The following is a 13,148-nucleotide window of genomic DNA, read 5'->3' as shown; positions in this document are numbered from 1 at the left end:
TTAAGTTATATAAATTATAATATTATGGCACTATATAAAATTAGCAAAAGTCTCATGAAAATTACTGAGAATGATTTGCAACTTAAAGTTTTAATTGTAATTTATGTATTATACAGCTAGTATAATTTATGAAACGAATTTCATGGCTGAAAATTAATCTTTTTAATTAGAATCCACAAAGTTCAATCTGCAACACTTTATGATTTTTAAAATTTAAGTTTTATAAATTTTAAAACACAACTGATATAAAATTAAATAAATTAATTAATCTGTAAATTCAATGAACATAAGTAGGAATGTGTTGAGTGAAACAAGACTTTCAACTCAGAATTTCTTTTGTGACAGAAGGATAAATATCGTAACCAGAGTTAGATCATTCACAAAAAGAATCAGACACCACTGTAAAATATACAATAACGTAACATATATAACCAATAATGAACCGGATAAATTGACCATCAACAAGGTATTTATGAGTCGTACACATTATTATAAATACTTAACTAACAACCTCCGATAATAAATTGATATTCAGCTTCAAAACGATACTATTGACTACTACGGAACTAGTAGATGCCTCATCGAAGAATTGGTACATAAATGTTCATTTTTGTCAAATCATGATTTGGTGTTAACGTTACACTGCCTAACAAGCATTAAAAAACCACTCATTAAAGTGTGTTCAAACAAAGGCATTTTTTCTCAAGACGGTTGCACAACAGATGAAAGTCAGAAGATAATTAGTAAATTACTGTACAAGTGTAAAAAAACAATACTGAAGCATCTAATAGAATCAGATGCAAACAAAACGCTGACCGCAATTCAAAGATATTATTTAGTCATAGCACTTCAGAAGGAGTGTGATCTGGTCACATTTAAAGATTGGCTGCAACTTTACGAGAACATAAGTTACACACTAAAGTCGAATTTAGTTAATAGTTACAAAACAAACGAAATCGCAAATTTACTCTTGATATACGATCAAATATCAAGATATTCACACAAAAGGTTGTACCATATATAATGTATATGCCAGTGGACTATTTAATGTGGCAGATAGCTATTAAGTTAGCAAGATATTGATACACACACAGCTAATTTACTTATAGGCATAAAGCCAACGACAAGAAGTTTAACAATATAAATCATAGCACAATTAAAGGAGAACACGGATCTCAAGAAGGGAATTTAAAGGTACAAATGATTGAAAATAGCAACATAAGCAAGGTGAATGAAAATAAGAAAATTACAACAGCAATTGAGAGTTTAAAGGAGAGAAGGAAGTATGACCCATTTCAATTGGACTTTGTAAATATATGTATACACAAAGTGGAAAAGTGCTTAGAGGAACTGAAGCCAGAAAAGATAATAAAGGTGTTGTACCTAATCAGCACAAGGGAACACTACGATAACAATTTTTTTCAAAACACGATAATTCACCTTGAGTCGAACAAAATACTGAAAGTATTAAAAATTAAACAAGTTATGAGTCTGTTAAACACATATTCAAGAGTCTACAAAGAACAAGCGTTTAGATATATTGAGAATTATATTCATGATAACAATTCATCACTCGAACAGCTGATTCACTCAGGAGAGGTAGATAAATTAGACAAAACATGGCACTTAAATCATAATAAAGAGGATAAATTGGAAAAATACACAGGTTATTTTAATGAAATAGATGAACATCGAAGAAAACTTGATAAAGTTGAAAGTTTGGCAGTATGTGCAAAGATATTGATCATGGAGTGTGTAGGGAGAATCTCAGATATTGATCCAGAAATATTTAGTAATATTAAAGGGTTTCCAGACAAAATAAGTGAAAAATTTGAAAAAGAACACGAATGGAAGGATATTATAGAACTCTTAGGGAGAAGATTAGTAGATATCCACGATTCACCCACACACGGTGAAACAGAAAGTAACACGGCAGAAAAGGCATTAGATAACATAAATGAGCTCATTAAAATAAGCCAACTGTTATTAAAACTGTTTAAAACACACCGAAATAACGATAGAATTAAAACGTTTCAATTTTCTTTAGAGTTTTTCACCGCAGTCAACTTGCATCTATCAAATGTAAAAACACTTGAAAATGTAGCCATAGACCCACCTTTATTAGATAAAAGTAGAATAAAACAATTAAATAGTAAGGAATCCACCGATTATAGCTGTATTCAAGACGATTTTAGTAAAAATGTTAGTGTGTAAACACGGAATTGTAAAAGTGAAATTTGATCATATTTGTAAGATATTTTAAGATAATGCCCTTAAAAATGATATATAAATATTTATTTAACACATCGACCGTATGTATATGGAGAAATTTATGTGCGAACAGAAAGATCTCATAGGATCGAATAAAATTCATCCCTAAATAAAATGTTTTAAATTTATGATAGAAATAAATGGACTGAAATTAAGATAAATATATCTACTAAACATCAGATTAGCATATGAGAGTCCGTATGGAGTACGAAAATTTAGTTTATATGTCATTTATAAACATAGTACACGAAAAGATAATTGTATTTTATCCAGATCCAGTGCCAAAAATACACAATAGAACTGTAATGACCATTATTTAAACTATATATAGATATAAATTATTTAGTAAATATGTAAGTGTGTAAACAAGTTAACAAATATAAACCTAGGTTGAACGAGTGAAAAGCCAAATATTTAAAAAAGTTAAAAATTCAGAAAATGGTAAAAGAAATAGTTAATTTTAACTGAGAAAACACACAAACAAACCATTTAGGAGTAAGAGACATTAAAATCGAAGGATATTCTTTACACTTTTTGTCGGATAATACAAAAACAACTGGAGCATTTCTAATCACCATAGGAGAAAACTATCCAACAAGATTTGCAAATAGCCTATTAAGTGTAAATTTTAAATAAAACACTCATAGTTACATAAATGAGATGCTATTGTTAACACACAAGCTATTGATACAAATATACATAGATTACAACTTTGTAGGAACTGGTCAAACTAGTTCTCACGAACGGATATAAAAAAAATGATACCAATTATGGTCTTCAAAATCAGCTAAAACTTGATTTGGCTCAAATATTTAACAAATTTGATAAAGTTGTCGAAACGGATGGAGTTACAATAGTAAGTTGACTAAATTATTCACACATTTACAACTATTAACAATTTGTAAGGTTAAGATAAAGACGGATTATGCCAAGGCTAAGGTAGACCAGAGTCTTCAAGAAGTGTTTAAAAGCGTTGGAAACGTAAAACTACTGCAAGAAAGCTCCGTGAAACTTGCGGACAAATCTCAAGGGGTACTTATATATTTGTATTAGACAGCAGTAGCTCATCTTTTCACGATATCAAAGTTACACACCGACAAAAGTTAAATTTATAATTTACAGATGCTCGAATCGACTAAGAAATTGAGTTCATTTTATACAAACAGGAGACTCTTCGCTGTAATTCCATATTTAATCATATTTATAAGAATCTTGCCCAAACATAACATCACTTCATTAGATCCTTGGAATAACTCTCGGTTCAGTTGCAGTGGTTGGCACAGTTGTAGGTCTGGCAATTTACTTCAGAAAGAAGGCTTAATCTTTGTGATTTAATATGTTATGAAGTCTGTGTTTGCCATCAAATACTATGCGCACACAAACCCACATATATAATCACACAAATTTATATATTAATACATGTATACATATACACACGTGTATATAACTATATATATACATAGGGATATGTATATATATATATATAAACACATATCTAAATAAATACACAAGCATAGATTCATTTTCTATAGAAACATATTATGCAACCAATTAAATTATTTGAATTGAACTTTATATTCGGGAGGTATCTCTGAGTTTGCCTCAAAGAATATGTACGATAGTGTAATCTTGTCAACTCCATCTACAAAATTGTTTTAAAGTGAAAAGATCCTAAACGACTAGTCATTAACACCTACGCAATTTTTTATCTTTAACAATGTCTGGGTCTAGGAAAAATAGCACCGGCAAGTCAACTTCCTCCCCTATGATACAAGTTATTTTAAGCATCACATCACTGTTAATGATTACAGACACAAATGACTAAATGGCTAGTTTTGTACCTGGGTTAAGAAGCTGCTCTTCAAAGCAGAAACATTGTATTTTATTGAAATACAATCCAGCTTCGTCAGGGATAACATGGTAGGCGGCAATTCCTAATAATTGATTATTAATCAATTGCTTGCAACTGTTGCTACTCAGTATATCAAAATCACAAACCAATTATGGGTTCCTTTGTTAAATTTTTAGCTCTGTAAAACGACAGAGTCGTCTCTCCAGGTCTAACTACTACTCTTTTCTGACATGGCTTAAATTCCCAATTGATGTGCGAGTGTGTGACAAAGTCGATTTCAAACTTCCTCAAGTTCGAGTCTACAAAATAACAATCAGTCACATTGTTTTTATATATGCACATAACTAAAATATTATAATGTTTATATTAGCCATTTAAATAAATAACTTATTTATACTTTCTGGAGGTGGAGAGTACGTTTTCGTCCTCTTGGTGGTACCCAAATACCCAGTTTGCTGACAAAAATACTCATACAGGGGCACGCAGGCAAAAGAAATGCCGAACATTGCGATCACCAGTACAATCAGGGCGTTACTTGTCCCATCCTCCTCCTTAACAGCTTCTTTTGAACCTGGAAACCAGTCTTTACTGCGATTTAGTTTACTTAACTTTGGAACATTGGCAAATCGTTCATTGTATTTCAAATAATCTACTACTTTGGGCCTTTTACTGCCATCATTTGCGGTAGTGTGCCCCTCAGTCTGCGTGTGTCTCTGGCCACCGTTTAAGCGCGATTTACTAACAGTACATAACGCTTTTAAATACCCCGATCTATTTATCTTACTCCTACTTATTAAATATTCCTGTAAAATGAAGATTCCACTCCCCTTTAGGATTCTACCCGTGCTAATGGCAGAAAGAATCATGAACGGATTTTAAAATATTCTTCTAACACATCAATGAGATAAACAGATGAAAAACACACATAACATAAAGTGGACAAAACAAATTACTAAAAATTAAATATTTAAAAGGTAAGGCTTGAGTTCGTGGTCTCCAAAGTAGTAGGGCGCCAGCTCTTGTAGATATCTGAATTTAATGAATTAACTCCACCTTTTTTATAAAATCGCTATTCTCTTGCTTTATTAATAACAAAATATTCCCATATTTACTCCTTTTAGCGGTGAATAAATACTTAGTAATCAGTACACATAGCAAATCGCTAAGTCTTACTCTGGTTTAACTTTGGTCACGTCTTCCATGTATACTTTGCCGTCTATCTGTGTGGACTCGTTGAATACCACCCAGTCTGGGTTTTCCTTGGCGATGAAGGATGAAGGGTGTATGTACAACTTTTTATAATTCTCCTTTTCGTACCTACAACTAATACAAAGGCCACCAACTTACCATTTCACCAACACGTATTGCTGTTCCCCTTGAGCGCTCTCCCACATCTTGTTCGAGGGCTTGTAGGATGATATAAACTGCTTCGAGTTCTGGTAGTTCTCTATCAGGTGCTCCTTGCAGGCCACGTTGAGGAAGAAGCTGGAGAAAATGGTCTTGACCAGCAACTCGACGTCTCCGTCGCAGCTTTTCTGAACAGTTGTTAGTCACCATCAACATCCTCAATACTTCAAAGTAACTCAACTAAACCTTACCGTTTCAAGGTGATATTTACTTAAAATTTCTGCGGTCTTTGTTTTAATTTTTTGCGCCATTTTGATGGCCCCTTCATTTATCATGTGCCTAAAAAACATTTATCATTAGAGCGTGTGCGCTTACGATGAAAACCACCGGCTGTCCTCGTCCTTATAGTATTTCGATAGCTGGAACACGTTGAAGTATGAGATTAGGTCTCCCTCGTCTGCTGCAAACGTCAACTTTGCACTTTCCAGTCTTTCATTTATGTAAGAAGACTCGTTGCGATTTACTCTACCAAATCTTTTCCACAGTATATCCTTCACCTACACAACTATTTATCCACTTATTCAGAAAAGCGTCCAGTCATTACTCTCCCTATCTATTTTAATAGGCTCATCCGCACCTGTAGTACTGAAAAGATTATCAGTGCTTCTTCCGAGCACCCCTTTTCGACTGAATTGTAGAGGAAGTTCGACAAGTAGGGCGTGACTCTCAACTCTGCCATCAGGTTCCCAATCGGATACACCAAATCTCCGTTTGCGTCTATTGCTCCCAATAGGTACAGCACGTACAGTGAGTGCTGCAGTGACTCTGTGGGCGGCTTCGTCAGAAAGTCAAACTGACTCAGCTTCTTAAACCCGAGCGACTTCAGGAGCAGCACCGTCATCGTCAGGTCCTTCGTCATTATCTCCGGCTCTATGCTCGCCTGGATTGTCGTGTAATAGTCACTCTCTGTTATTAGGCGGAAACACTCTCCGCTGAACTTTATCAGACTCGCCCTTATCACCATCTCTTCCCTCGTCGAGGACGTTACGGCCTCGCTCACTCCCGTATTAATGTAGTCCGAGGTCTTCCTCTTCGTCAGACAGCTGTCTATCATGTACGTGATATCTCCCATTCCGAACTGGTAGTCGGTGACGCTCGTGCATATGAACACGTTGCTCACTTGCTCCGGCACGTACTGGTCTGTGTTTGTGTCTTCCAGATAGTTTTCTGCCCTCAGACACTTCACGTTCACGTTCCCTGTGAACTTTGAGGACTGACTTATCATGCTGTCCAGCCCCGACTTTAACACTTGGGCGTGCTCTCTCGTCGGCACGAAGATCAAAATATTCCCCGGCTCATCCAGCATTTCATACACTGAGAACTCATTAATTTACTATACTTGGCGACTATCACTTCTCATATTATACATAGCCATCCTAATGCAGACGTACCTGTCGTTATAATTGAATCTAAGTAGTTTGACGTGGGCACTGGCAAGTAATTAACTCTGTAGTATCTGCTGTCGTCATCCATGTGAATATAATATACGTCCCTCAGCTTACTGTGTTGTATTCCGTTGCCCTTGCGCGTTTCGTTTAGCGCCCTTTCCTTCTTCTCTTCATTTATGTCCTCCTTAAAGTACGATATCAAATATTTTACATTCTTCGAGTGTGTCAGCAACACCAGTCTCAGTCTCGAGCGGACTCCCACCAGACTCTTCAAGAACGACAGCAGCAGATCCGTGTTCAGGCTGCGTTCGTGCACGTCGCACACTACGAACACTGAGAATTCCGATATCAGGGGGTCGGTTACTAGAAGCTTGAGGATGTAGTCGCTCGTTGTGTATACGATCTCGCTTTTTACATTGTACTCTGAGTTCCCATCAAACACACTCGTCACTACATTAATTATGACTCTCGCGTCATCTCGTTACCGTGTCCATAATAAAGTTTACTCCTAATTTACCTAAGTACTTACCCTTTGACTTGTCATTGGTGAGTGACGAACACATATCACTAAAATAAGCGACCTGTGTCTTATCGTTAAAAATAGTACATATTTTTGGGGGTTTTCTGTTAACGGTGTTCGATTTCGTGAATCCCCGGGAGTACAAATAAAAAGGAACGTATGAATACATGTAGTTATCCGGGTATCCGGAGACAATAACGACGTTATATTCCTCCACCGAATGAACAATTTCGTCCTTATAGGCGCTTATAACTTTGTCCATTCTAACCACCTTGCTAAACTGAGACAATTTAATATAAATTCGTATTATTATGCATTGGTGCTTAAAAGTACACAATTAACAGACTATACAATGTGAATAAAACAAAGAACAACGGTAAAAATATTTATTAACAAATGAGCTGTTTCAATATGAAATTAGATTAATTTACGGGAGTATTTTACGATCTGTTTAAAATTATTGTGCATCCAGGAATCATTGTGTTTACTCTGGAATTTACCATAAAAATTTTTAATTAAATCAAATATTTTATTTTTAAATAGCGAGTAACGCTACTTTGTCTTGGTTTATAAATTTAAGTGGCTGATTGAGACGCTAGTTGAGCGCTCCTCAACATCGACAATTTCTGATCCAAGTACGAATAAGTTTGATTTATTTGCTTAGCCTTCCCCGATAGTATTACTTGAAGCTTACACATCTGTTCCTCGACGGTGCGAATTCTCCTAAATTTTTATTTATTAGGCCAAGTATCACTTTATCCGACAGTAACACTATCATACATTAAACCACTTATTTGTAATACACAATATCCAATTACCTATCATAGTAGTCGTCTGCCTTTTTGAGATCCATTTCTATGTAGTATCCTGTTCCTACCGATACCAACACCTTATCTGGGTTCGACAATTCGCCTATAAGTTTCATGTTTTTCGACCAATTTAAGAATTTACCTGGCACGTAGACTAGTGACGTGAGGGGCACTTGAACTTCCTTATTTTTCTTCTCAAGTTCAGTCAAGGCCTTTTTGGATTCCTGGAATCTCTCAGTTGCGATGGTCAAAGCATTAACTAGGCTTTGCAGTTCATTTACTTCCTGATATATGTTGTTAAAAATTTCTTTTAGGCACTTGTTAGATTAATTAGGGTTAAATTTGCGTTTTTACCTCTTCCAGCTTCAGAATCATCAGGTTGAGATCCTGTATTGATAGGTTCTCTAGGCGCGGAGTGTTAGCATCTGAGCTAAGTCTCCCAGGGTCCTCTTCTGCCGTGGTCATTTTAATTATACACTTTTTTCCAAAATATAATGTGAGAAATGTATTATAGGCGTACACCACAACACGCCGTGCTTCCGGGGCACAACTGACACCCGTTACACAACATATACTATTTTACTCGAGTATTTGTCTACACACGTATAGTACATTTAGTATTTGTAGTCCTTCTCGTACAAACTGGCTTTGGATAAATCCTTCGTCAGTTGATCCAACTCGTTTTCGTGATCCACCGTCAGCTTACCCTGTGCGGCCAGCCAGTTGTTCCTGGCCATCATCAGCAATACTTTTTGTGCGCTCTCGACGTTTTCGTCCTTTCCGTTCCAGGCCTTCAGGCAACTGCTCTGGAGGGCTCTGCCGTACGAGAACGATAGCTTCCACAGCTTGCTCGCACACTCGTGTCCACTTTCGGTCAATTCACGTTTCGAGTAATTGTTCACGGTTTGAATAAACTTGTTGATGTCGTTCAGGTTCCTCGTTGCGTTCTTCTCGCTCTGTCCTCCCGAGAGAAACACGACTCCTGGGACCACTGCGGGCACCGTTTTCAGCAGGCAGGAGGCTGTCAGGCTTCCCACCTTGCTCATGTCGGTTGCACTCGCACTTTCTGCTCCCGGCACCACCATGTTAACCTTAAGCAGCATTCCTTCGAGGAGGACGTTGTACTCGTTGAGTGCCCTGAACACGTCCATCAGCACCCTCCTCGTGACATCTTCGCACTCCTCCACCGTGTGAGTTCCGTCCATGAGCACTTCGGGCTCCACCACAGGGACAAGGCCAGCCGCTTGACACACCAGGGCGTACCTCGCCAGGTTCCAGGCGTTCATAGTAATTGCACGTCTAGAAGGCAGACCTTTGGCAGTATCTATTGTCAACACGTTCCTCCACTTTGCGAAGCGCGCTCCCATCTCGTAGAATCTTGAGCTGCGTTCAAATAGGTCATCGAACCCCTTCGTAATAGTCTCTCCAACTACCGGTAACTCAAACAGCCCCTTGTCCACCTTTATTCCAATGATAAGCCCCTTTTCCTTGAGTGTTTCCGAGAGGGTCTTACCGCTGACGGTGTCCTTCTGGCCCAGGGTTTCCTCGAAGCATATCACACCTGAAATGTACTTGGTGAGCCCCGGTGCGTTAAACAGGAGGGATCTGTATTTTGCTCTGTTCGCTTCAGTGTTTTCAACTCCCACAGCATCGAATCTTTTCTTGATTGTGTTGTTAGATTCGTCGGCTGCCAAAATCCCCTTGCCATCAGCCACCAACCTATTGGCAGTCTCAATTAACTCCTTCTGATACTTCATCTACACAGTTGTCAGTTTAATGAATAAAACAAATAAAAAATACTAAAATGGTAGCTAATTCAATTATTAATGAATATCATACAATATTTACGAGATCAGTAAACTACGTTAACCCAAACACATTTTTACATAAAACATGTATTAAAAATACCATTTTGCGCTTGTTAAATTAATTTTATACTATAAGTACAACTATCGGTCGTAAATGAATCTAATGGTTTCAATTAAGTCGGGTGATTCCATATTTTCTTTTCCATCCTAAGAAACATAATTTCAGAGACTCTCAAATCACCACTTTATTCACTCATATCTTACGTCGATACCACTTAAATTTACACACTTATATATTTCTAGGGCTACTAACACGAAATCCAGTCACTGCACATAATCAGTTAGATACTTACGTAAAACATAAAGACACACGTATGCATAGGGCACCAAAATCAACCTTTTGAGATGCTAAATGAGAATCCGTTAACGTTGTGTATTGCTGTGGTGGTCGGAGTAGTGAAGGCCCATTCGTACCAGACCCTGAGCGGGTCGGTTTTCCTCCAGACGTGAAGTGCAATGACCTGCGATTTCTTAACGAAGAAGGGGATCTCAATGGGAAAGAACATGGGAAACCAGCTTTTGATGTTCTCGGTGTCCTCAGGGAGAATTGAAATCTGGACGTCGTCGAAGAGCGTGCACTTGAAGTATGCTCCGAACCCGTGGACGTAGCAGTCGTTGGCCGCGACGAACTTGATCACGCGGTAGCGCTCGAGGTAGTTCTCCGAGGGACTGGGCCTCTCGCAGGGGTCCGCGCCGTCTGAGCCCCGGCCCTCGCAGTCGCCCCTGAGCCCCGGCCCCGGGTGCTCGAAGGTGAAGCACTCCATGAACTCGGTTGCGGCCGAGCAGCAGGACCTCAAGAACACTGTGTACGGCATGTGGAAGTTCTTCGAGTTGTAAAAGCTCTTGATCTTGGCCCAAATTTGAGGAGCGTGGAGGGGCATCACGAACGAGGTGTAGCTTTCGGGAATGAACTGAATTCGGTCCGAGGGCCCAAAGTTCCTCTCGAAGCCGTAGAGGCACTCGGGGGCCAGCTCGTTGTCGCCGAAGGGGCCCAACAGCTCGCTGACGACCAGGACGACGTCCTCCCTAGTGCCCTCGGCTCTGAAGGTGCCGCTGTTCCTAACGACGTCCTTTATGTAGCGCATATCTGTGCATATGAGCTTCACGTTGGACCAGGTTTTCCTGCGCATTTTGTCCTTGAGGGTTATCATCGTGTACGGGTTTTTGTCAATGACGTAGACCGTGAAATTGGTTATGCCGTTGAGCCTGAACAGCTCCAGGGTTATGTCGACCAGTGGGCCCCTCCCAGCGCCCACGACGTACACAATGTAGTGAACCCGATCGTCGGCGCTCGGCCGACTGCACTCCATGGAGCCGCTCAGGTCAGCTCTGTCTTCGGGTTCGTTCAGATAAGTCTCCCCGGTTTTTAAAGAGGTGCCGCACTTGCCCAGGAACGCGTTGATTGCAGTGTTGTACGCGTTGTACTTGAACGAGCACTTTTCAAACTCGTTGTACGTGACTGAGTCCAGGTTGTCCCTCAAGGGCTGAAGCGGGAGCTGCAGCACGTCCTCGTAGCCCCGACCGTAGTGCTCCTGCACAGTCAGCGGCCCTAGCCTCGCGTATATTTTCCTAATACTCCCCAGAATGTCCTTTATGCCGATCTGCGAGTCCACCGACATTTCCGCTTCGGGAGCCATCCGACCCGAGTCCTGGGCAGGGTCGTTGACCAGATCCAGGTAGTCCAAATCGGAGTCAACTATGACCTTGAGGTTGCGACTCATGAAAAAAACCAGGTAGTCTGATATGTTCTTGTCCATCTTCACCCTGGTACCGGAGCTGGAGAAGCAGCTGCTGGACACCATCACGCACTTCACAGGCTCGGCCCGCCACATCCCAATCTCGGTCTCCACAGGCATCAGCTTCAGGCACGCCTTGAGCTTGTCGCTGAAGCCGCAGAGCTCGTACACCATGTACCAGGTGTTCCAGGACTGGCTGCAGAAGTCCATGGATAGCCAAATGGTCGTAGGAGTCCCGCGGCTCAGGTACGAGGAGACCATTTGACAAAAGTGGACCAGCCTGTCCAGGACATCCATGGGCGTGCCAGTCTCCGAAATGAGGTCTGAGTCGTTGAGGGCCAAAATCGCCTCCAAGTCGATCAAGATAGCGTGTGCGGACACGTAACAAGACCACTCAATTTGCGTCTTGAGGGTGTCGAAGCTGTTTGTTTTTATGAAGGAGACGACTCTCTGGGTCCAGATCTCGTTTGATAGGGCCAAATCGCTCCTTCCTAGGGGACTGAAGTTTTTAAAAACATCTATGCTTCCATCAGAGCTGAAAATCCCGGGTTCTGAGTGTTCTTCCGAGGGATTATGGCCAGCCGGTTCCGATCTGGAGGCCAAGCTGTTTAAGTTCAAAACAACGAAGGAAAACCCCAAACCGTCAATCAACCTAACAATATCAATTAACTTGTCATCCCCAGGGTCGTCAATTTTCAAACCCAAATTCAGGGGAGGTCGCATCGACTTGGAAACCTCCACCTTCATGGTTGATCCATCTCAAGATAGGAATCACTCACATTTACAATATATTCTACACTATAATACATAATTCAATATATATAAAGAAACAGAAGAATTAAACGTAATATACAAATGAACAAAACATGAATACTTTGCATCAAACTGAATGTGTGGTAAGCTTGGAAGGGGTACAATAATAAAAAAGACAGACTCAGATCGGCATCAGATATAAATTTATTAATAGAATTTAAGAATATATACACTGATAAAAATCAAAAAAAGTGGAATTTAATTAAATAGAAAATAAACTATATAATAAAAAATAAATAGCTATAATAAACTTAAATTCAAACAAACTACAATATTTCTACTTTTAAAATAAAAATGTGACAGTTTTATACAAGAATATTAAATAAAGAATTATAATAATTCATTAACACACTGGGGATCAGTAGAAGATTGAGTGAGGCAATTACATGGTACCACCTAAGTATAAATATTTATTTGTTTTTCAACATCTACAATTTATCAGAAATTTGTAAATGTACCTGTAGATTTGGTAAACTTATTATAT

At 39.2% G+C, this 13,148-nt stretch overlaps 7 protein-coding genes across 7 annotated transcripts; 2 read left to right on the top strand and 5 right to left on the bottom strand.

Moving 5' to 3' along the window:
* Positions 1-280: 280 nt before the first annotated feature.
* On the top strand, positions 281-2,214 carry TOT_010000098 (conserved hypothetical protein; the record flags this gene model as incomplete). Its single annotated transcript, XM_009690636.1, has 4 exons — positions 281-466; positions 536-1,008; positions 1,110-1,194; positions 1,243-2,214. 4 exons carry the CDS (start codon positions 281-283, stop codon positions 2,212-2,214), a joined length of 1,716 nt encoding a protein of 571 aa, XP_009688931.1.
* A 281-nt stretch (positions 2,215-2,495) lies between these two features.
* On the top strand, positions 2,496-3,592 carry TOT_010000097 (conserved hypothetical protein; the record flags this gene model as incomplete). Its single annotated transcript, XM_009690635.1, has 7 exons — positions 2,496-2,573; positions 2,661-2,712; positions 2,765-2,892; positions 2,990-3,127; positions 3,178-3,303; positions 3,394-3,450; positions 3,512-3,592. 7 exons carry the CDS (start codon positions 2,496-2,498, stop codon positions 3,590-3,592), a joined length of 660 nt encoding a protein of 219 aa, XP_009688930.1.
* A 235-nt stretch (positions 3,593-3,827) lies between these two features.
* Positions 3,828-4,989, bottom strand: TOT_010000096 (cytochrome C oxidase assembly protein-like; the record flags this gene model as incomplete). The annotated part of the gene is made up of 6 exons (XM_009690634.1): positions 3,828-3,913; positions 3,969-4,034; positions 4,113-4,205; positions 4,270-4,422; positions 4,521-4,682; positions 4,728-4,989. The coding sequence occupies 6 exons, from the start codon at positions 4,987-4,989 to the stop codon at positions 3,828-3,830; spliced, it is 822 nt and encodes a 273-aa protein (XP_009688929.1).
* A 303-nt stretch (positions 4,990-5,292) lies between these two features.
* TOT_010000095 (uncharacterized protein) lies at positions 5,293-7,700 on the bottom strand (the record flags this gene model as incomplete). Its single annotated transcript, XM_009690633.1, has 7 exons — positions 5,293-5,440; positions 5,471-5,658; positions 5,722-5,809; positions 5,846-6,027; positions 6,108-6,844; positions 6,922-7,368; positions 7,448-7,700. 7 exons carry the CDS (start codon positions 7,698-7,700, stop codon positions 5,293-5,295), a joined length of 2,043 nt encoding a protein of 680 aa, XP_009688928.1.
* A 313-nt stretch (positions 7,701-8,013) lies between these two features.
* On the bottom strand, positions 8,014-8,712 carry TOT_010000094 (uncharacterized protein; the record flags this gene model as incomplete). The annotated part of the gene is made up of 3 exons (XM_009690632.1): positions 8,014-8,161; positions 8,257-8,531; positions 8,602-8,712. 3 exons carry the CDS (start codon positions 8,710-8,712, stop codon positions 8,014-8,016), a joined length of 534 nt encoding a protein of 177 aa, XP_009688927.1.
* A 149-nt stretch (positions 8,713-8,861) lies between these two features.
* TOT_010000093 (fructose-bisphosphate aldolase 2) lies at positions 8,862-10,004 on the bottom strand (the record flags this gene model as incomplete). The annotated part of the gene is made up of 1 exon (XM_009690631.1): positions 8,862-10,004. One exon carries the CDS (start codon positions 10,002-10,004, stop codon positions 8,862-8,864), a length of 1,143 nt encoding a protein of 380 aa, XP_009688926.1.
* Positions 10,005-10,447: 443 nt separating this feature from the next.
* On the bottom strand, positions 10,448-12,598 carry TOT_010000092 (uncharacterized protein; the record flags this gene model as incomplete). Its single annotated transcript, XM_009690630.1, has 1 exon — positions 10,448-12,598. One exon carries the CDS (start codon positions 12,596-12,598, stop codon positions 10,448-10,450), a length of 2,151 nt encoding a protein of 716 aa, XP_009688925.1.
* Positions 12,599-13,148: the final 550 nt, after the last annotated feature.

This window comes from Theileria orientalis, chromosome 1 (genome assembly GCF_000740895.1).
Source record: "Theileria orientalis strain Shintoku DNA, chromosome 1, complete genome".
NCBI classification, from domain to species: Eukaryota; Apicomplexa; class Aconoidasida; order Piroplasmida; family Theileriidae; genus Theileria; species Theileria orientalis.
This window is presented reverse-complemented; position numbering and strand designations above follow the sequence as displayed.